This window comes from Rhyacophila brunnea, unplaced genomic scaffold, assembly GCF_057557595.1.
Source record: "Rhyacophila brunnea isolate RB1 unplaced genomic scaffold, BYU_Rbru_1.0 scaffold_5, whole genome shotgun sequence".
In the NCBI taxonomy this organism is placed as follows: domain Eukaryota; kingdom Metazoa; phylum Arthropoda; class Insecta; order Trichoptera; family Rhyacophilidae; genus Rhyacophila; species Rhyacophila brunnea.
Window position 1 is genome coordinate 42633322 of NW_028233170.1, and position 21787 is coordinate 42655108.

General features: G+C 34.9%; 2 protein-coding genes across 5 annotated transcripts in view; one reads left to right on the forward strand and one right to left on the reverse strand.

Annotated features, from left to right (window-relative positions):
* LOC147066443 (mannose-P-dolichol utilization defect 1 protein homolog) lies at positions 1 to 9543 on the forward strand. Its single transcript, XM_085955631.1, has 4 exons — positions 1 to 201; positions 315 to 513; positions 8452 to 8656; positions 9108 to 9543. Exons 1-4 carry the CDS (start codon positions 114 to 116, stop codon positions 9333 to 9335), a joined length of 720 nt encoding a protein of 239 aa, XP_085811757.1. The 5' UTR covers positions 1 to 113; the 3' UTR covers positions 9336 to 9543.
* The window catches only part of LOC147066444 (uncharacterized), a 19365-nt gene continuing 7013 nt past the window's right edge, over positions 9436 to 21787 (reverse strand). Inside the window, exons 3-17 of one of the 4 annotated variants that reach the window (XM_085955628.1) lie at positions 20009 to 20085; positions 19285 to 19407; positions 18937 to 19157; positions 17155 to 17295; positions 15807 to 16492; positions 15321 to 15589; positions 14846 to 15015; positions 14562 to 14720; positions 13990 to 14091; positions 13631 to 13834; positions 12431 to 12650; positions 11851 to 12290; positions 11282 to 11506; positions 10970 to 11098; positions 9436 to 10634 (exon numbers count right to left, since the gene is read on the reverse strand). In XM_085955628.1, the coding sequence (XP_085811754.1) occupies positions 10457 to 10634; positions 10970 to 11098; positions 11282 to 11506; positions 11851 to 12290; positions 12431 to 12650; positions 13631 to 13834; positions 13990 to 14091; positions 14562 to 14720; positions 14846 to 15015; positions 15321 to 15589; positions 15807 to 16492; positions 17155 to 17295; positions 18937 to 19157; positions 19285 to 19407; positions 20009 to 20085 (3344 nt within the window). In that variant the 3' untranslated portion in view covers positions 9436 to 10456. Of the gene's footprint in view, positions 10635 to 10969; positions 11099 to 11281; positions 11507 to 11850; positions 12312 to 12430; positions 12651 to 13630; positions 13835 to 13989; positions 14092 to 14561; positions 14721 to 14845; positions 15016 to 15320; positions 15590 to 15806; positions 16493 to 17154; positions 17296 to 17756; positions 18187 to 18936; positions 19158 to 19284; positions 19408 to 20008; positions 20086 to 21787 lie in introns of those variants that run through there. The other 3 variants (XM_085955627.1, XM_085955630.1, XM_085955629.1) reach the window with 3 other exon arrangements.

Below are 21787 nucleotides of genomic sequence, written 5' to 3' on the forward strand. Positions count from 1 at the left end.
CACTTTTAAACTACCTCTGTGTTGGGTTGGTTTGAGTTGGTCGGCTTTGCGACTTGCTAGTTTCGGTTGAACTTGTTATTTATCGGGTGTTAAGGTTTTGCCGTATTACAAAAATGGCAGAACTGTTTAAAACGTTATCTCTGTTAATATTAACAGATAACTGCTACGATGAATATTTTGTTAAATTTAATTTAATGGATGGTAGGTTAGGGTGAAAATTGATTTCGTATTTTTATTAATGTTTTGATATAAATTATTGCATAAAAGCTGTTGTGTCAAAGTAAATTCCTAATTTTGTGTATTTATCGTTCTAGTGGTTTGTCTGAAGTCTACCATTAGCAAATGTCTCGGATTATCGATTATATTGGGGTCCGTGATGGTGAAGGTCCCCCAAATTGTGAAAATAATGAAAAACAAAAGTGGACAAGGAATCAACTTGATTGCAGTATTCTTGGAGTTGTTTGCTATGTCTGCAACAGTTTCATACAGTTTTGTGAAAGGATTTCCTTTCAGGTTTGTACCTGTTCCAGTTTCATATTTTTCTCATACTCTGCTACACATTTTATAATATTGTCAATAGGAATATATTTGTGCATTTTGATCCAACCCAAGGTCGAATGAAATGACCTGAACAACTAATAATTGTCATAGCAGTGGCTGAGGAGGTCCATAACAGAACTTGAAATGGAACCTGAACCATGGAACCCCTATTTATCTTAGAATCCGAACTGGGATTGGAATCCTTGATTACGAATTATTAATTATAATAGGTAAATAACGGTTACGAAAAAATGAGAAACAACAATGAAAAGAAACAATGATACCTGGAATTTTTAAAGGGTTTTGGTTTAAGGTTCTCAAGATTTGGAATTAAGGTTGCCGATCCCAGTTTCGAATTAATTAAGGGGTTTTTAAGACTGGGAACCAATGCAAGACGACGCCTTCCCATATAAGGAAAGAAATGCAGCCAGATGTCTGATGTGCGGAGTGCAAAACATTTCGAGGCTCCGGCAATGAAACAGTGGAAGGAAATTCATTTTGTCTAACTGAACTACAAACATCTCTCGTGCATTATTTAAATGTTACCTAATTATTACATATTTCTTTTTTCTTCTTCTTTCTTTCGACCATGTCCGACCTAATAGGATCATAATATGGGCCTCCACACAGTGGAAGTTTGTTTTTTTATTTTTACGAGAAATGGATGTCAGCCACTTGCTCAACTATATATAAATATAAATAAAAAGGATTTCAAGTTATACACATTTATATTTTTTATAAAAATCGATGTTTTTTTTTAAATAGATATAAAAAATATTAAAACTATGAATTAGTCAAATATCTCTTAGGCGATGCTTAGAAAACTTAGTAAACTAAATTTTAATGATAAATATGACCATAAAATATATGTAATAATATCATGCGGTCCGATTCAACAAATTCACATTTTTTACAATTGTAAGTTTATCTTTGACTTAAAATAAAAAATATTTTCCTTTTTAATGTTTTCACATACATATTTGTTATTTAATAACAGATAGTTAACAAATTGCAAGCTTCGTAGTTTTCCGCTAGGTGCCTCTTTAAAAACGGCTCAGTAAAGGCTTCACGTTAACTACCATTCATTCCTGAAGGACAGTTGTCCCAGCTCTGAGCCCAGCATGAAGATTGTGTATCACTGGTTTAGTTTATTGAGCACAGTAATATTTTCAATGTCAGGCTTTTGGGGTCACAAGTCTTTTATTTGAATTTTAAATTATGCATGCAAAAGATGTTCTCAAAAACTGGTGAAATTTAAATTTAATACCTTATGTAAAGTATGTACTCAAAGCAGAATAAATTAAGCTGCTAATAGGTATATCCATTACTATCTACTCATTTCTTTTTAAAAGTAAATGAAATAATAGTTGGGTTTAATAGGCTTTGCAATCCTATCAATTTTGAACTATTGGTTTATCAATTAAATAAAAGTCACTCGTTTTTTTCTATATATTGGTGTTGCTCTTAGTGACATAATGGTTGCCTTTATGTTAGGCTATGCTAGCCAATTGAGTGCATTTGCCATTGTGTAGGCCCTATGGCACGCGAGACGATTTTGCAGAGAAAAAAAATACCTATGATAATAATAAATGACAGATCGCATTGAATAAAAAATAGCAGGCAAATGTAAATATATAATTGCATAGGTCAGTCTTTAAACTTTATGTGTCACATATAATATTATCGCACTAACCTCATCAGGAATGCCGCGCCGTGAATCTCTAATTTTGATCGATTTACAATGATTGAGACGACTGTAGCGAGAGAATGCCTCATATGATCAGAGAGATTATGGTGTCAATTTGTGCGTACAGAACCAAACCAATTAATACATTAACAAACAATTTCATTTCTACCTACAAAAAATGACTACCAAATAAGAAACAAAAACTTGGTGAAGCTAGTAGTAGTAATTCTGGCAGACAGTTTCAAAATTGCTGGACCAAAATGTATGGCGTAATTGAAAAAAGTGATAAAGCTATAATATTTGTGCTATGTTATGCGAGTGGTATCTAGAACCGTCATATTTTTAAAAAAACTATTTTTTCGTTATAACTTGCTCGGCACGGCAGACAGTTGCAAAATAATTGGGAAATTTTGGCATGCGTACGTAAAAGGTTCGCCAACCCTGGCGTAAACTGTAGAGGGTGCAATGGCATTGTATGTTCTATGTTCTGTTAGTGTATTCTGCCCATATCAAAGCATGTGGTATACACGCCAGTGTATATTATGTTATTCTACATCTTTTCATGATATATAGATGTAACATTTGTAGGAGCCAGTATGCATTTTATTGTATGTAGTTGCATAAAGAGAGTCCTGAAGGGCAATTCACGAACGAAGCAGTAAAAAACACCGCTTAACTGAAGCATGTAAAATTTTTAGTTTTATAGGAGATATTGAGTGTGTAGAGCTTCGAACGACATCAATACGTGCGAGTGAGAAAGCATTCAGCATGCTTACACCTCATGTCCATGCGTTAGAGTAAGATAGAAAGTAAACATGCCAAAACGGATCGTTTGTGAATGTCATAGAAATTAAATAACATTTTTATCCATTTTGGTAATGACTTCATATTTAATCAGTACTTACTGTTAACGTTGCATGATTAAATCATTCATTGTTGAAGTACGTAGCCAATTAATCTTTAAACAGGCTAGTTACGTCTACAATATAACAATATTACAACACGGAATTTCCGTTGTATTTTGCAAACAAACATGTGTGTTTCTGTATTACAAAATCACAATAAATATTTAAGTGAGAATTTAAACTCAAAATAATACTTTCAGCGGTAATAGAAAAAATAGAATAACAGCCTGCTCACTACGTACAAATTTTTGACGTTTAATAATATGTCAAAGTCAAACGGATAGTTACTAGCGCCTCTACCGGCAAAGCGTGTATACTAAATTGCATACTGTACCCGACACCACCGGTTGACATTTAATATACTTCGTTGTAGTAGGTTTGCGCTTAGGTTGTGCAACCGGCAATACTGCTTCATTCAAGAATTGGCCTTCTGGACACTTCAATTCCTTATATTTTTTTGTAAACCTACATAATATATTTTTCATACAAACACCAATCCTGTTTCATTATGCATCGCTAACTTAATTCAAAGTCAGTTATTTAGTATCTAGAAGAAGGTCGTTTTGCAATGAGTAATCTTTATCTGTTATTTGTAGAATAATAATTATTCTTGATAACAAATAATTTTAAATAATAACATATTGGGTATTCCATAAGGAAAATGGTAGGAAAATAAGAATATCATGATGCAAGTAAATGGCGTTTTTTTGCTTATTTGAAGCCAACATTGTTCTTGTTATTCGGCTAGCAGCGAAAAAGTGGCCGATAATTAGATGTTCAGGACAGTGGCGGCCGGTGACAAGAATATGAGGGAGTGCAAAAAAGACTCACCTATTTATGCAAGAAGTCCATCCTCCGATCCTTGGATTTTGAAAACACGTCAATAACACGAATATTAAAGTCTGGTATTGACGATATCAATTGTTTTTCTATACTAAGCATCGCAAGAGCATTTAGCCTGCCTTGAGACATGGTATTTCTCAAAAATGACTTAACCCTCTTTAAAGTTGAGAAACAACGCTCACTTTCCACTGAAGTCATCGGAATTGTACAAATTATTTTTAATAGGGTAACACTTTCACTAAATACTTCCAGTAAATTATTATTAGTGAAAAGTTGAAGTATCGACAATGCTCCATCAGTAACGTAGAAATCTTCTCTACTGTATAAGACTATTAGTTCATTTTTAAGTTTAAATTTGTCAATAATGTCGTATAATGTGGTTACCGTATTAAAATCTGTAGTTGGAAAATTTGTATGATAATCCCGGAACTTTTCACTAAAAAACAATTTGGCTATTACTAAATGACCTTTATATTCGAAACGATCTTTCGCTTGGTTCACTATAATGTCGCATACTTCATTGCATATTACAGAATGAGGTAAATCATTGGGACGACGTTTTTTCGATGGTTGAATTTGTGACATATGATTATTTTGACGAATACATTGTATAGCACGCGTAAAGTGTTCAATGTCCATATTTATCTCCAACACGTCCTTTGACCTCGATTGAAGTTGTTTAAAAAGTATATCACAGTTTGGCATAATTTTGGCAAAGAAATCTAACCAATAGTTAAAATTGTCTTCGTTTAAATACCGTAACAACATTCCAGCTTGATTAATGGTATCGGCGTCTAAATTTTCAGATTCTAAAATGTGTTCCATGCACTCTTTTAACTGATCGCGATAAGTATGCACAACAGTAACTGTTCTTATATTGAAATTCCACCTCGTTGTTGGTGCTGCTGGTATTTTTCTATGAACTATTTCTTTCAAGATATCAGTTCGCTTCGCAGACCTCGAAAAAAAAATTGGAAACGCTCGTAAATTAGCAAAAAAGTTTCGGACTATGGTGTTAGCTGAAACACTTCTTTCCATTATCAAATTCAATTGGTGTGCATAACAATGTATGAAGTGTGCGTGTGGATACGAAGCTTTTATCAAAGCCTGTACACCACCTAATCGGCCACTCATCACGGATGCGCCGTCATAACTCTGGCCAATTAGTTGTGCTTGTTTAATGTCGAGAACTTCTAGTTCTTTCAAAATTTCAGATGCAATACCTGCCGCAGTGTGGTTTTTCGGCGTCATAAATTTCCAGAATCGTTCATGTATCTGTCCGCGTAGTTCATACCTTATGACCAAAACAAGTTGTTCTGTAGTAGATATGTCCGTTGTTTCATCTGCTTGTATAGCTACAAACTTGCTTTGTGATATTTCATTTTTAATTTCGTTACGGCACACCTCTAGAATCGAATCTAAAATGTCATTTTGAATCGTTTTTGACGTACCCTTAAAAACACTATTGCTCTCCAAATGCTGTTTCATGGCTATGTCAATTTCCGAGACAAAGTCAATAAGCCCTCGGTAAACACCTGGATTATTTGAATCTGCAGATTCATCATGTCCTCTAAGAGCTAATTCAAATGCACCACAGAACTTCACACAGTCAATCAATCTGGATAAAATATAACGATTTTTGTTAACACGTTCGTTAAATTGTTTCACAGATAAACGGTACCCTGCATCCAATTGTGAACGTATATCTATTTCTCCCAAGACTGCAAGTTGCATTTCATTTAAAATATGTTTTTCTGAACCACTGTGTTTTTTGATTTTTACTGACAGGTGGACCAAGTCTTGAATCCCATGGACCGTCCAGTTAACATCTCCGCCGAACAACAGACACGGAAAACAAAATAGGGTATTAAGAATATTACATCCGCAAAGCCATTGTGTTTTTGAGTACATTTGCACATTAAATTTCCGATTAACAATCTTCGATTTCACTGTACACTTTTGAATTAAATTTATACATGGCAAAGGACGGCCTGCCACTTTAATATCAATTCGTTTGGAAAAATCGTGACGATTGTCCTTAATAGGTATATGCAACTGAATACACGGTACTCATTGTAAATACTATTAAATCTATATTATAAACCCAACTGTCGAACGATCAACCCATAGACTATATCAACCAAACTAACAGTCGTGAATATGATTATATTTTTGACACAATATGCATCGACATGAAGTTCGTCATTTCATTATAATAATTAGGCTTCCAACTGTACCTCGACGCGTCGCCTGAGTTATATGTAGGAATATTCATATTGGTTTGTGAGGTTTGTGTATAAAGTCCAAATGACTAGCTTATGTGTGTGTGCTTTCGGCCGGTGCACTGTACTTGAAATGAAAAGAATATGAAAAACATCGTTTCCAACGAAGACTCATGTAGTCTTATAGAACTTTGGTGATTTTGATTCTACAAGCTTCATTTCTTTTGTCGCTGTGGTTGTCCGCTATAAATGTATGCGTGAAAAATGTGCGTAAATTCAAGGAACACTTCGAATAATGCTCCTGCATCGATGGAATTATTACGTGTGTATTGGTCGCGTCTCATCGACATTGTTTTTTCGACATTTGTGTGTATGGGTGGCTGAGGCGAAGTGTTGAAACGCTTGCGTCACCATTGTTCGAAAACGCGCGGAATTTAAAATGAGTGATTTCGCATAAGTTTTCGATATCGCATTTTTCTGAATACATGGGGGTTTTATATTACCTATATATTTTTATTTAATCTATGACGGGAGTGCACTGCACACTTTGCTCCTTTACTAGAGCCGTCCCTGGTTCAGGATACATTTCGTCAAAAACAGTCGTAGTTGCCGTAATATGGCCGGCATATTATTCCTGAAATCATTTTCAAATTTTAGAGAAAGTTGTATCTTTCGAATAAAAAAAAAATTGTTTGTTATTTCTATCGGGCTTAAAAAAACACCTTTATATAAGAATATACGTTTGATATACCGTAACGTAATCTTCTATCTTGTTTAATTACTAGCGTTTTTCTGACATTATTTGCATAACATGTGTACACTTGAATTAAACATAATGCCGTAATATCTCTGTTAACGAAGTACGTATAAGTTTCAATGAAATTATTCAAGATTATGAAATGGTAATATATAGGTACATTTTTTATGTACTCCCCCCACAACTTGACATTTTATTTCATCAATACGAATTAACCCTTTTACTCCCACGGGGCCGATATTTCGGCCCACCATACCTATGCGAAAACTCCATCTGGGCCGATCTATCGGCCGAAAGTTTGGAACCAAATTTACGATTTATTCCAAATTTTTTCCCGTCATATTTCGTCTCGTGTAGACGAATCATTATATTCACTGTGTGTTGAGTGTGAGTTACATTTATTTTAGTGTCGGCTTTATTTATAATTATGTCACACCCTATTAACTCACAAGTCATAATTGCTCTGCTGTCGAACTTGATACCGAAGAGGGTCATAAAAATAATAAAACATTATTTTTATGACACATTTTAAATTCTGATATTTCTTTTAGTTGTTTTATGATTCATATATCACATTACAAAATGAAGTTTGTAATTTTTGAACTAACAATGGATGCCACTGTACTTTTGGTAAGATGGTGAAAAAATACATGAATATAAATATTATTATAAATGATTTAGTGCTTTGAGACTTATTTTTTGAAATTACTTCATTCCATATCAGTTAGTCGTCGATACTGTATCGAATTCTCTTGCGATTTCGTGAATTGAATAATATTCTTGAATACCTTGGACACTATATGATTTTTTTTGATTACTTTATAAAAATTCTATTTCATAGATAAATAATAATTTGTTAATTTTTTTTTCTGTTACTACATAAGGATAGATTATATTATAAAATTTGATAAATCAATTATAAATAAAAAAATGTTGTCACACTTGTTTTGTTGTTCAAACATAGTTTTATCCGTTCATTTCTAAATAAATATTGATACATTATTTTTTTCTTTTGTTTTATTGATGTAAACTATCAATATTATAACATATTATTATTGCTATATACACCATTGAGAACACACAAAAAAAGTTTCAAATTTTTAAAACATGTGTAGAATTAGTTATTTAAAAAAAACTAAATCGACGATTTTTTGTCAAAAAACGCTTGGGAGTTTTCGCATATGCTAGGCTAAATCAGCTGGGAGTAAAAGAGTTAAAACAATTATTCAATGAAAAAGTTGTTTTTCAAGCACAAAAATTGAAAATAATCATTTTTTTTTTATTAATCTAGCTTCAATATTGTGACCATAATATTATGATAATAAAAAGGATTTCAAGTTATACACATTAAAAATTTATCCCACCCTCATAAAAATACATCCATGGCTCTTCAATTTTTTAAAATTGTTGAGCTACTCATATTTGGTTCTTCTGTGTTTAAGGTAAGTGGCACTAAAAAGTGAAATATAATCTCTCGTGTGGAATTTCTCATTTCAGTGCTTGGGGAGATGGAATTTTCTTAGGTATTCAAACGGCAGCTGTGGCCGCCCTTGTTTTATTCTTTGGTGGAAGTAAGAGTAATGCTGGACTATTTGTCCTTACCTACGTCTCCATGTTGTCACTTTTGATGAGCGGCCTGACACCGATCTCTATGCTATGGGTCCTTCAAGCCTGCAATATACCTGTCGTTATTGCTGGAAAGGTAACTAAATAAATAATGCATCCAATAAACTCTCATTAAATTGACACCAGTGGCGAAAACTCAATATGTATGTTTAATTATATTTTTTTTTTTAAACCTACCATTTTAGGTCAATTTGGCAGCGAAAGTAGTTTTCTACCCACACTACTGCAATCACCGCAGTCCAATTTGATATGCGTTTCTATATCATTCAATAAATTTTCAACGTAACTAAAACTATGAAGTTTTGTATTTGTGACTGCTTAGTTGCAGGGGTGATATATTCCGTAATATTATCACTGTAGGCTTATCACTCTATTCCCTTTTTTTGGGCTAACATCGATTTTCTCATAAAAGCAAAAAAACAATATCTGTTAATACAAACCTCCATCCTGTGGTGGATCATATGATCCTTTTAGGATCAACCAAGTTATAATGAATGTACAACATGAAACCTGATCTTGTTTTACAGATGATGCAAGGTTATACAAACTACAAGAATCAAAGCACCGGCCAACTGTCAGCCATCACCTGCTTCATGTTATGCTTCGGAGCCACAGCGAGGATATTTACATCGGTGCAAGAGACGGGTGACCCCATCATGGTGATGACATACTGCATCGCAAGTTTAGCCAACACATTCATCGTTGGTCAGTTGCTCTGGTATTGGAACTCAGACAAACGCATCAAGAAAGACTGATGATAAGTTTTATTACTTATCGATTAATAGAAGTCAAAAGACATTATTAGTTTTTGAATATGTTTTTAGGGGATGGTGAAATGGTGAATGAAACGATGTGTACCATTAAAACGTGTATTTATATTGTTAACTAGAATTCTATTATTTGTAATAAAGGATAGCAGTTTCAAATATGTAAGTGCATTTAAATATATAATTTTTGGTTACAAATTGTGTTTTCTTTAATGCTGCCCTGTTAATGACTTATTACTAGGTACATAATAATATACAAACACTAAAACCAATGTGAAGTTATGCAAGAAAAACAATGTATATATTTTGAATTCTGCTAAAGGTATTTTTGACACACTTCCTTTCCATATTCTACAGTCCAAGTGTTACCCAAACTTACAAATTATATTAGTAAAGACGATGTGATAATTTTGTGTTCTGGGCACATAGTTGAAAATTTTCATTACAGATTTGGATGAGGAATTTTTCTCTCATCTCAATGTCAATGATGACACAATATATTATAGATATTACTTTTCTGATTTTCTAAATTGTAGTATTTTTGGCATATATACAAAATGTGCAAACTAAAAAAGCATGGTGTAAATAACATAATTATAGTATGGATGGGAACACTGCGAGAATCATTGAGTAAAATATAAGTAAGAAAAAATAGTTCAACCGTATACCTCTTCAGATCATACAAACATAGCAGTTTGGTAAATACTGTCCATCACAAATGAAATAAAGACACAAGCAATTTGTTTAATTTTTGAAGACATTGACAGTTGTTCAAGTATTATAAAATATGCTAAAATTACGATGATTTTGATCAATGCTTGTGTTTTTCTTCTCAACATTAACAAATTTCAAGTCAGTGATGTGATTATAAAATATTATTGAATAATAAAGTGGACATGATCACTAAACCTAATTAATTAGATTTAATATAATACAGTCTGCAGCATAACAGGTAATGTGAACACAAAGATTTTTATTCAGGCAAAAACAAAACAAAACTATACATTTCAGTATGCATAATAATATAAACATCCTACAATTACGAGAAGTACATTTGAGTTAGGGGTCACTGAGGTGACAAAGTTTACCAATGCAAATTGTCAGTGGAATTATTCTGCCTTGGAGGGAGAGGTTGGTTGATTTTTGTCGACATCCGCAGCCGGAGTGGAAGCCAAGGCCCCGTGCTCCCCGTTGTCCGCCCACTTGCCATCGTACTCCTTCCTGTCGACGTAGCGGGTCTCTTCTTCATATTCCCCCTCGCTGCGGTGGCCTTCGCGATCAGAATACCTGCTCAAAACATTTCTTTTTTTTATAAGCAATTCCGACAAATATAGCTATCAATGAATCTCTTACTCCAAATTGATACAGAAAAAATGCATTTATTTATGAAATGGAATTGAAATACTTCGATTAATTTTTTCTCTCTAAAATTTTCAACTGACATTTTGCATTCGCATATTTTTCGATCCAATTTCTGTGGGGAAGGTTAACTTACATCTCACCTTATCATTTTAGTGGAAAAATGATTTCCTTTTCCTACTGTAGTTGGCAAAATAGTCAAACTGGCTTGGTTTTTCTTGCAGAAATAAACATAATGAAGATAAGATGGTGACGGTGTGTACCTGTCTTTGTCCTGATGTCTGCGAGCATTTTCTTCAGGCGAGAAGCTTCTGCTACGTCTTCTCACGTCAGGGCTGCGTGATCTGGAGAATCTCATATTTCGCCGATCTCGGAAGTCTCGGTAACCTCCCCTGTTATGAACAACATTAAACATAATGTATCCATGTGATATAAATAATTACAATCATTTAAATTCGTTAAAGATGAAATCAATAACTTGATAATGATTTTAAATTTACAGTATAGGTAATGCTTTACTGCATACAAGTAATACATACGTTAGAAAACAAAGGTGGTGATTGAAGGGCTGTTACCTGAAAGGTCGTCCTCTATTGTTTCCTCTCTGGCGCGACCTGAAAGGCCTCCTTCCGCCTCTGTCTCTCCAGTCGAATCGGCGATCGTCTCTTCTGAAGTCCTGCCCGCCTCTCTGTCCTCTTCCACCCCTCTGATTGTATGTTTGGAATCTTGGTTTATAGTATGTTCCTCTCTCATAGCCGCGTCCGCCTCGCCAGTTTCCACGCCGGTTCATCCGGCGGAATCTGTTTCAAAAATGTATATTATGTCTCTTCCATCATACGTAAGTTTATAATAGCATAGCAGAAATCTGTGTAACTAACTATATATGGTGGTTTGTGAAGTAGTTGTAATATGAAGAATTAACATGCATCATCTTAATAAGCATCGATAAACAAAATCCTCGAATAATACTATTTGTCTTGAAATTAAGACAGAAATGATGAACGATTTCATTATTTTTTTTTTACATGCAGTGAAGCTAAGAACGTGCACTTGTTCCAATTTTGGAATATATTATTTAATAGTAAAAACTCAGTGACAGATTTACAAAACAATTGAAAATAGTTTTGATAAAGTAGGTACCGACCGGTCTCTGGACTGGGAGCGGGAGCGCGATCGTGATCTGGAGCGGCTGCGACTACCGCCCGAGCGACTGCCCTCAGAGTGTGAGGCAGGTGAACGGCTTCCGGCCGAGCGGCTCCGCCTCATCCTCCGGCGAGATCCTCCCGAAGAAGAGGAAGCACTGGCTGAGGAACGTGACCGGTATTTGCGGGGCCGGGAGCGGCTGCGGGAAGATCTCTTGCGGGTGGGTGATGTCTGTCCCTTGTCGCGATCCTGCGAGCTGTCTCGGGAGGGGCTGCGTTGAGGGGGCGGCGACCGAGGTCTTCTTCTTGGCTCAGGTGGCCGCGCCCTCAGGGCCTGGCCGAGGGTCAGCGGGGCGGTGATGGTACCGTCTGGCCCCTCTCCCTCCTTGGCCAAACGGAACGATCCGAACTTGTCCAACACCACAGTCTGCTTGGGCCGAATCTGTTGACCGATCGAGTGGATCTTGTGAAATCCGCACAAAATTTTACATGTCTATTAATGTTTTTTAAGAAAAGATATCAGATAAATAAGCCTTCAAACAGCAACTCAACCAAAGACTTTATGTAATAAAAATGAATCACCTCTTCTGTTCCTGGAGGATCAGGTTCTGCATTGTATTTGGTGGGCACAGGTTCCTTCAGAGCCATGGCGCGTCTCACGCTTATGTTTTTGTCATCGGGAGACATGATGGGTTTCTTCAATTTGCTTTCCCTCGCTGATTCATCGGAACTTTCATCAAAAGCGTAAGCCTTCGTATCAGATTTATAAGCCGGCTTTGTTGAATTATCTTTCTTCTTTACTCTAAAATTAAACAGGCAAATATTAAAAGCTGACGGGCTGCTGAGATATCAAAGGCATTTGAACACTCGTTAATTACGGTTGGCACGTATCAAACGTCAAGTTAAACTGTTGATTACTAGTGAGGCAGACTGGCGAGAGCCAGCTGGCTCAGCTAGTAAATATTATCGGCTAACGTGAGACGCACGCTAATGTATATGCACATGTGTGTGTAATTATCATACACACACACACACTCGATCGCTGTACTCGGTCATTTCAGAAAATGCCGTGATAACATATTTCTTTGACGGAGAGAAAGCACAAAGTTAGCAATTTTTATTTTCATATTGTTTGTTGCAGCATTAGGCTATTTTGGGCAATGTCTGAGAATGAGATAGAGATACATTTTCAATGTGTCAAATGAAACATATAAAACGTCATTCTCAACAGTGTTGTACTTGCTGAGTCAACACTTTTTCTTCACTTTCGCTTCGTAGCTTCGAAGCTAAGGAGTTTTTATTAAAAAATGTGTTTGATTGTTTTAATCGTATGTAAATAGTATTACCTAGGTACAGTTACTATATAAATAGACACATAAAGTTTGGTTCTTAGTGATTTAAACATTTTGTGGCATTGGCGACGGTTTATTTGTTTGAACTGACACTCGGTGGATTATATTTTAAACGAAATAAAAAATAACACATTTAACTATAACAAGCGTCTACAAACGAAGATTTTAGGAGTTAGATGTTAAGAAAGTGGACCTAATTTACAAAAAAAAACGATGGGTTGGTGATGTGAATTTTTTTTTTTGAAAGGTAAGTACCTACCTATAACAATTTCTAGCACTTCTATAATGTATATAAAAGCCAATTTGCAATACGTCTTTTAAGTATACAACGAAAAGGCAAATTAAAATAATATATTCAAAATTGACCTACCACTTTTTCGAGCCTAAGGCTGCCAATGGCTTTATTTAAAAAAATTGTGTATTTACTTACTTGTCTTTAGATGCATTCATATGCATTTTCCATTTAGGTTTATCGTGAGAGGCATCATCAGGGCTGACCGACCTCGAGTGGTGAAAAGAGTCATTGCCCTGCCGACCGTTGTCTTGGCGCTTGCTGGGTAGGTTCTCCACCTTAGCGTAGTAGGCAGTCAATTTTGATTGCAGCTCTTCCAGATCCGGAAGGTCCTCCAGTATTCTGTTGGAAATCGGTCGAGTGGATCTTTAGCATTATATATATGTTAATAGAATGAAACAATGTATTCAAACTCAACAATTTTGATAAACAGCGTCAAGGCATTACTTAGTTGCATTGCATTGCATTTACAAAGTTAAGAATAAAAGAAAAATAACCTTTTTTCACTTCCATGTTTCTTGTCAAAGTCTCCGCCATCCGGACTCATGTCTCTCTTGGCGCGGCGTCGCTCATCATTAGATTTGTGGGACAACTCTTTCCTGTAATCCAATAATATTGAAAACTTAATCAAAAGTCAGATTCCACCATGCAAACAAAACAGTCACATGTATACAAACACCAAAAATGCTTAATGTGTTCAGAGATCAATTAAAATACCATATTTCTAATAGGATGATTCACAATACAAGTTGGTATTCATTCTGATATTATACAATATGCCTTCTTCAATATCGGTGACAAAATTATCGCTCTTATGAATTTTAAATGATGACAATCATTTTATATCCACAGCTACTGATCTGCGTCAGTTTGAAACATTTGGATTTCTCTTAATCGACAATAAATCGGGGCGAATGCTGAAATAAAATCGAAATAAAGTTTAGATGGAAAAATTAGGATTATTAATTAAGAATGCATTTAAATCACAGATCATGTATATGAATGTAAAATTACGACAAAATATTTTACAGCAGTGGGAAGATTTGAATAAAATAATAGAGGAACCAACCTAAGAGCGTCTCTGAACTTCTTATCTCCCATGTTTTGATCGAAATCCCGAAGGTATTCTCCGGTGGCTGAAGTGCTGTTACGCTGCGCGGCTTTAGCTTTGCGTTTCTCATCGCGTTCACGCTCTTTACGCTTCTTCTTGGATTCTTTTTTATTCTTTCTAAAAATAATAAACATAAGTTAAATTAGTTTTCCATGTACACACATTTCATTTGCGCTAATCAGTTGAAGTATTTGAAACACCATCCCTGGATTCCTATAATAAAATCGGTAAGTATATCTTACTTGGATTCCTTTTTGGCCTTCCTTCTGGCCTTGCTGCTCTTTTCAGTCTCTTGTGAGCCAAGTTCTTGCATTTTCCTATCTCGTTTGAAGCGAGCTGTCTCTACCAAAAAATTACGAACTTTGTCTTCGTAATCTGAATCTTCTTTAGTCATCTCCAAAAATTTGCGAACCTGAAAATATCCATAATATAACATAGGTGATATTTTTTTGAAATTAAAAAGTAGAGGTTTTGAAAATTTCAATTTTCATTAAATGCATTGTCACAATGAGAGATTCGTATGTTTTGGTGGTCGTACTGTTCGAGTAATATAAAGACCTTTCGCTATGCCAAATCAGGAAACAAAAGGTCTTTTTAAATACCGCAACCGTCTGAGAATTTTTTAAAGAAACTGTGTGATAAATAAAGGGGTCACCCACTAATTTGTATTATTTTTAGGGCTACGTGAAACAAATAAGTTTAAAAATCACTGCTCACCTTCATTTCGTAATCTAGATCCTGATGTGGGGGTGGGGGTTGAGAAGTGTCAAAGGACATATGAGGGGCTTCCATGGAATGCTGCAAAAGGACAGGGGGCTGCGGCTGCTGGCCGCTCCAGCCGTACGGGTGATTGAACTGTGAGTTGTGACTCTTGTCCAGGGAGGGGTCCATCATGGCCATGCGCTTGCTTAGCGGAGAGAGTGAACGCTGCTTCTTGGCTCCCGACCTCGACCGTCGCTTCTTTTTGCGATGGGGGCCTTCGGTATCTGCAAATGTAGCGAATTGGTGATTAAACATTCTGCATGAGTAACATTTCATGACAATTAAAAGTAATAAAATAATGGAGTAGTTAGTATCTTAGAAAACGAGATAAGTATAGATAGACTATCCGGAATCCATTTCAATTTTACTCCATCGGACTGAGGAAAATATGCCCCAGTGCTAGTGACAGGGTGCCGTAAGTTAATAAATAAATGTCCATACCACTGGAATCAGTCGAAGATGATGAGGACTCTGAACTGGAACTGGAAGAGGAAGATTCAGACGAGCTGCTGCTGGAACTGCTGGATCTGTGATGCTTCTTCTTCCCCTTCCCCCGCTTCTTCTTCTTCGATTTTTTCTCTTTCTTCTCGGTAAGGTTCAAGAGCTGCTTGAGGGTCTCCTTCATCTCATATGATTTGTTGGCCAGTCCGGGAGGAAGGGAGAGTTCGGCGGGCTCGATTAGAGGTTTGGAGGTGGTGCCTTTGCTCTTCAGAAAGTCCAAAGAGTTTTGGGCTTCCTCATGGAAAGGGATGACTGCAAGGCAGTCTTCATAGGCCTTCTGGGCTTCCGTTATTTTGTTCTCGTCTTCGTAGCTGCGTCCGAGGGCGACCAGAGTTTCTCCCATGTATTTTCTGGCATTGGCGTGGCCTGGATTTAGCTTGAGAGAAGTCTCGAAGTCTTCGATGGCCTTCTTGAAAGTGCCGCTGTTGGCGTAAAGGGCTCCCCTGGCCACCAGACCTTCCACATTGCGGGGATCGATGCTGAGAGCCTTATTCAAGCATTGGAAGGCTTCAGAGTGTCTTCCGGCTTTGAAATGTTCTATTCCTTCGGCCACAGATCTGAAGGCCCATTTGCTGGCTTGAGCCTGACGGAGTTCGTCAGCGTAATCTTGCGATGGAAATCTGCCCCTGAATATTAAAGAACAACAAATCAATCTACGTAATACTGAGACTTTATTAGGCCCATAAAATAATAATGTCCTTGATTTTAATTTTTTTGCCTGATTTAGCAGTGCTCTTCGAATAGACATTTTTCCGATAGTGAGCGTGGTAATAATTATATTGTGGAAGACATTTCAAATACAATATTATAACCCCCGTTAATTTAAAATTCCACAACCATAAAATTTTTATTTCGAATTACCGAAAATCAGTTTCTGTATTTCCAGTGATTTATTACAATGTTACACTAAACAAAATCTAAATTTCGAATTAACAAGGCTATAAGTACTGTATTACAATAGTTTAGGTACCTACATATAATATGGTCAATCTAACAAAAATACATGGAGTAAAACCTCGTTAATATGAATTCCACGAGACCGAAAATCGATTCATAGAATAAGTAATTTATGATGTTTCAAGAAAAGTCTCACTATTTTCAATGACTGGCTCATAAAATAGTGTACTTTATTACGATTTATTGAATATTTTTATATGCCAGGACTCAGAAATCATTTTGAAATAAAGGTTTTATAATGTTCAAGGGACTTTTTTTCATGAAAATTTAAAATTACAGTGTTCTTATTAAGGGGGTTTTACTGCAATAATCGATGAGATGTGGATCATACCTGAGTGTCATAAAGTTGGTGTAGTGGTTGGAGGCCAATCCAAGAGATTGGGAAAGGTATGCGACACAGTTGGGATTACTGAATCCCGGGCTCTTCTCCAGAATGACTTCATAGCTCTCTCCCTTCAAGTCCACGGTTTTCCTGTAGGTCCATCAATACTCTAATGAGCAAATTATCCCAAAGAGAATCAAGTACGATTATACTTATTGCATGAATACATACAGAAGAGTCATTTCATAAACCTAAATTTAAAGTCACTTTCAATCAGTAATAGTCACAAAAATAATCACAAATACTGAGGTGATATAAATAGTATTGTGGAGAATGTTTCATATCAATTTGGTCGTATTTACCAAGTTTTTTTTTAATGATTTTATGACAACAAAATTGATAGTTACATCTACATTCTACACAATTTATGATCATAATATATTATTTAATAAAAAAAATAAGTATTTTTTTATACACAAAAAATAAAGATTTTTCGAATCAGTGAGCAGATATGGAAAATCAGTGAAAAATAATATATAGTATATAGCGCAATGATTTTTTTATAAACTTAAAAGTAGAGTAGCAATAAATATAGACCCCTGCATTCTCACCTGTATGACTTATCAATTGAAAAACTATGGCATTCTATTGAGATTTCAATCAATATTATTTTTCCACACACACAAATAATGGTACATCTGTATAGACCTCCGTAAACTAGTCAAAAACATAGTAAAACAACATATGGGCTCTGAGTGATACACTGTGTGTGACGTATAGAGCGTGCATGGTGGAATACCTAGAATAGAAAATCCCTAATGCGGGGTGTCTAGGCGATATGTTAGGGCCGTCAGTCTCAATTGGTTTTCTCCAGACGTCGGTTGCAAATATTCTTCGGCTTATTAATTAAGACGGTCGCAACGTTTGCAAGATTGTATAAAAGGACGCTTTCCATTCTTGATACAAAAGTACACTTATTCCTCGGGTTCGTCTTTTGAAAAGATATTATTTTAGTGGGGTTACTTTTGTTTTTGCACATTGCTGGAATGTTAAATTTATGTTTAGTCAACATTTCGAAATTTTTGGTATCATCTTAATCGATCCCATCCCAAGTTTACTGACCTTATAGAGATTAGCGGAAATGATTTCACTAACAACAAATCGGTCAGAATGATCACCGTCAGGCGGATTCATCCGTTTGTTGAACAAAATTATTTTTCGATTTCGGCTTCGGCGCCCTTCGCTACGTTTGTTTATTTGCGGATTCTTTTCCCAAACGGAAATGTCCAAATCTTTAAAATGAATTATCGGCTGGGATAAATTGTCGCTAGATCATTGTAATAACTTCAAAGAGTGTGAATACATATTCTGTGAAAAATAGCATTAATTTGAAATCATTTTCACATGTTCACTATCCTAAAATAATCATAAACAAAATATTCATGCAGACTAACTGAAAGATAAATGTCCTGTGCTAATTATGTAATAAATTGAAATAAAATTAAAATAATATAGGTAATGTTAATCAATATGCCTATATATATGAGATATCAGTAATAATAGTAATTAACACACAGTCAGATAATAAATATGGTCATCATCGCAACTTTAGAAAAACTATTTCAACAAAAGAAAAAAAGAATCACATATACTTTTTGCGTCATACATTTAAGACGGCTCAAAGTGCCAAGGTTTGCGCATAATATAAAATATATTATTGAATGTTAGATCCATTTGGCAAAGTGAATAATGAATAATTTGACTTGTAGGTATAAGAAAATTAGTACTTACTTGTAAATGTGTGGAAAGTCATCGGTACTGATGAGGCCGAGAGGAGGTTTGGGGCTTGGGTCATCGGGCCCTCTTGTCACTCCTTTCATCCCGCAAGAGATTTTGTCTGTGTCGGGAATAACTTCCAAAACTTCACAGCACACCGTGTCATTCATCAAATAGTTGCGGGATAGATTCTTCTTATCCAATGCCGGAATTATGTTAGATACTGGCAGAAATGCCTGTCGAACAAACGCATACTTTTAATAACCGACCCATTTCAATTGATTCACGTTACAAGCAGATGGTAATAATTCAATCTTGGTATTTAAAACATGTTTACATACTCGAGAAAGAGGGTAAATTTACCTTAACGTTGATGTCAGCGACGTATCTTGGTCTTGCTCCAGCAGTACACAAAACCTTGAGCATCATCCCCGAAGCATTCCGATTGATCACCGTGCCGATAATCAATTCACCCATACGGATATTCTAGAAAGTCATCATACAATCAACGCAGAAGTCAATTTTACAGGAAAAAAAAAAAGCTTCAAACGCTCAAAAATTAAAGTAGAGTTTAATTTTTTCTCTCTCGTCCTAACAGTTTCTAAATAACATGTACACAGAGAGACCTCATCATTGAGTGTTGATAATAGTTTTGATGTGATGACTACATACATTGGAGGTATAGTCTTATTAAAATGATATGTTACATTGAACGTTTTAAAATCAATTATATATTTATTTGGTGATATATAGAACATTGAGGAGTTTAACTCATACAACGCTGACAACAAGTGTCAGCATTAGATATAATTAGCATGTTATTTAAATGTGGTAATTAAATACTGCGGGCTAGCAGTGAATAAGTTAATGTGCAGTGAATAACTATATAGTCTAATATAAATAAACAGAAAGTATAAAAAAATCATTTTGTCGAAATTGTTGCATCGGAGGTTTTAAGAACACAAAATGATTTATAATATTGATGTCGGGTGGCAAAATACTATGAATAAAAATATATAACAAATTATATTTAATATAAATAGATTTAAAGATTATTAAATATTAATTTAAAAAACACCAAAAATACCTGAAAAAAATGTCGTAGTCTGGCTTGCTTGTCTACGTTTAGAAACGTCTCAAATGGAGGCATAACTGCATAGATATCTGAAAATGAAAAAGTTTAGTTATTGGCATTAATTACCATCTCATTAGAAATTATGTATTATTTATTATCTACCATAAATGTAGTCAAAAATTCTGATAAATCAACTATTAAATGTACGCGGTACAACACTTACAAAAAAGATAAGTATAATTTCATCGATGGTGCTCTCTTTTTTGATTTACCATTTTCACAATTATCTTATCTTATTTGCAAAATATGATAACCAAGTCGTTGACAAGTATTGATATAGCATTTTGCAGAAAAAAAACCAGCAAATTTGCCCATGACGGATAATAAAAAAGGTGAAAAGTGTAGCAACATCAAAAAGTAAATGTAATGCGGAAATTTCAACCGATATGAAAGAGTATAGACAATGAAATGCATTTTCTAGTACATATTATATTTTTCTACTCTATTCGATTGGTACATCTGTATATTGAATATAGACCCGTTGCAATTTGACTCCCGCTGAACCCATACACATGGATTGCCTCCCTGACTTCCTGCACGTGAGGTGTGTACCAGGGTTAGCGGTGTTCAAATCACAATACCTGGTGGTTGCGCTTATGTGCCGTTCTAAAGTCTCAGGGATGGCGAAGCACACAAACAATTAAGTTGCGCGACTCAGTAAAATCAATATCTTAGAATGTAGATAAATAATATTAACTGTTTTTAATAATTGCAGTTAAGTATATATAACCATAAAAACCACATAACAATGGAAACATAGTACAAAAAAAATGTCAGAAAAATAAAAATTAACAGTACTGTACTGTACGCCTTACAAAAACCAGCCGGAATAACCGCGTTTGACGGTACCCACCCATTTTAGGACATTCCCGGTGGATGTGGTTTTCATTGTGTATTGAAATTGACTGATGATGTTATGATGAATGTTTGTTTTATTTTATCAATATACAAGAAAACAAATGAGAAGACGGCTTAATGTAAATGCTAACATAAATTTCTCAAATTGTTTCAGAAGATTCGTAATCAAATAAATTATGTTTCTTTTGTTTAAATCGTAGTTTGAGGGACTTTTCTAAACTTGGCACCAACCACCCAACAAAATACCACCATTCGTCAGGAATGAATTAATATTCATCTTATAGGTACGTGTTTCCGATGCTTAGAAAAATAAGTTTACGGCAATTAGAAAGCACACCAATTCAAATCTTATTTCGCCACTTTTCGCCGTTAGAGGCGCCATCTCCTGGTGCATAGTAATTAAAAAATATTAATTAACAAAAACCTCATTGCAACGCAATTAAAATATTAGATACAGTATATCTAAAAATTAAGAAGAATATTTTGAACAGGTCGTCGTATTCATTTGATGCAATTATTCAAAAATAACCGAATAAAATGCATTTTTATATTTCGTAAAAATCAATGTTTTTTAGATTGAAAAAAAAAAAACATTAAACTATAATTAATTGACAAAAGCGACACGCTAGTTCCAATAAAACTTATTAAACAACATTAAATCGATAATTTTGTTTCAAGGAATTACTTGAAACAATAAATGTATCTAGTAGTAAAACCCTTATTTTTAGCCGTTTTTTATTATTTGTCGCTTTCTCATTGAAATAAAAAAATATATTTTATTTTTCCCATTGTATTTAGAGAGGTATTGATTGATTAAAATATGTTTAAAGAATTAATTTGATAATGAATTTCTATGCCTCTCCCCCTTAAACT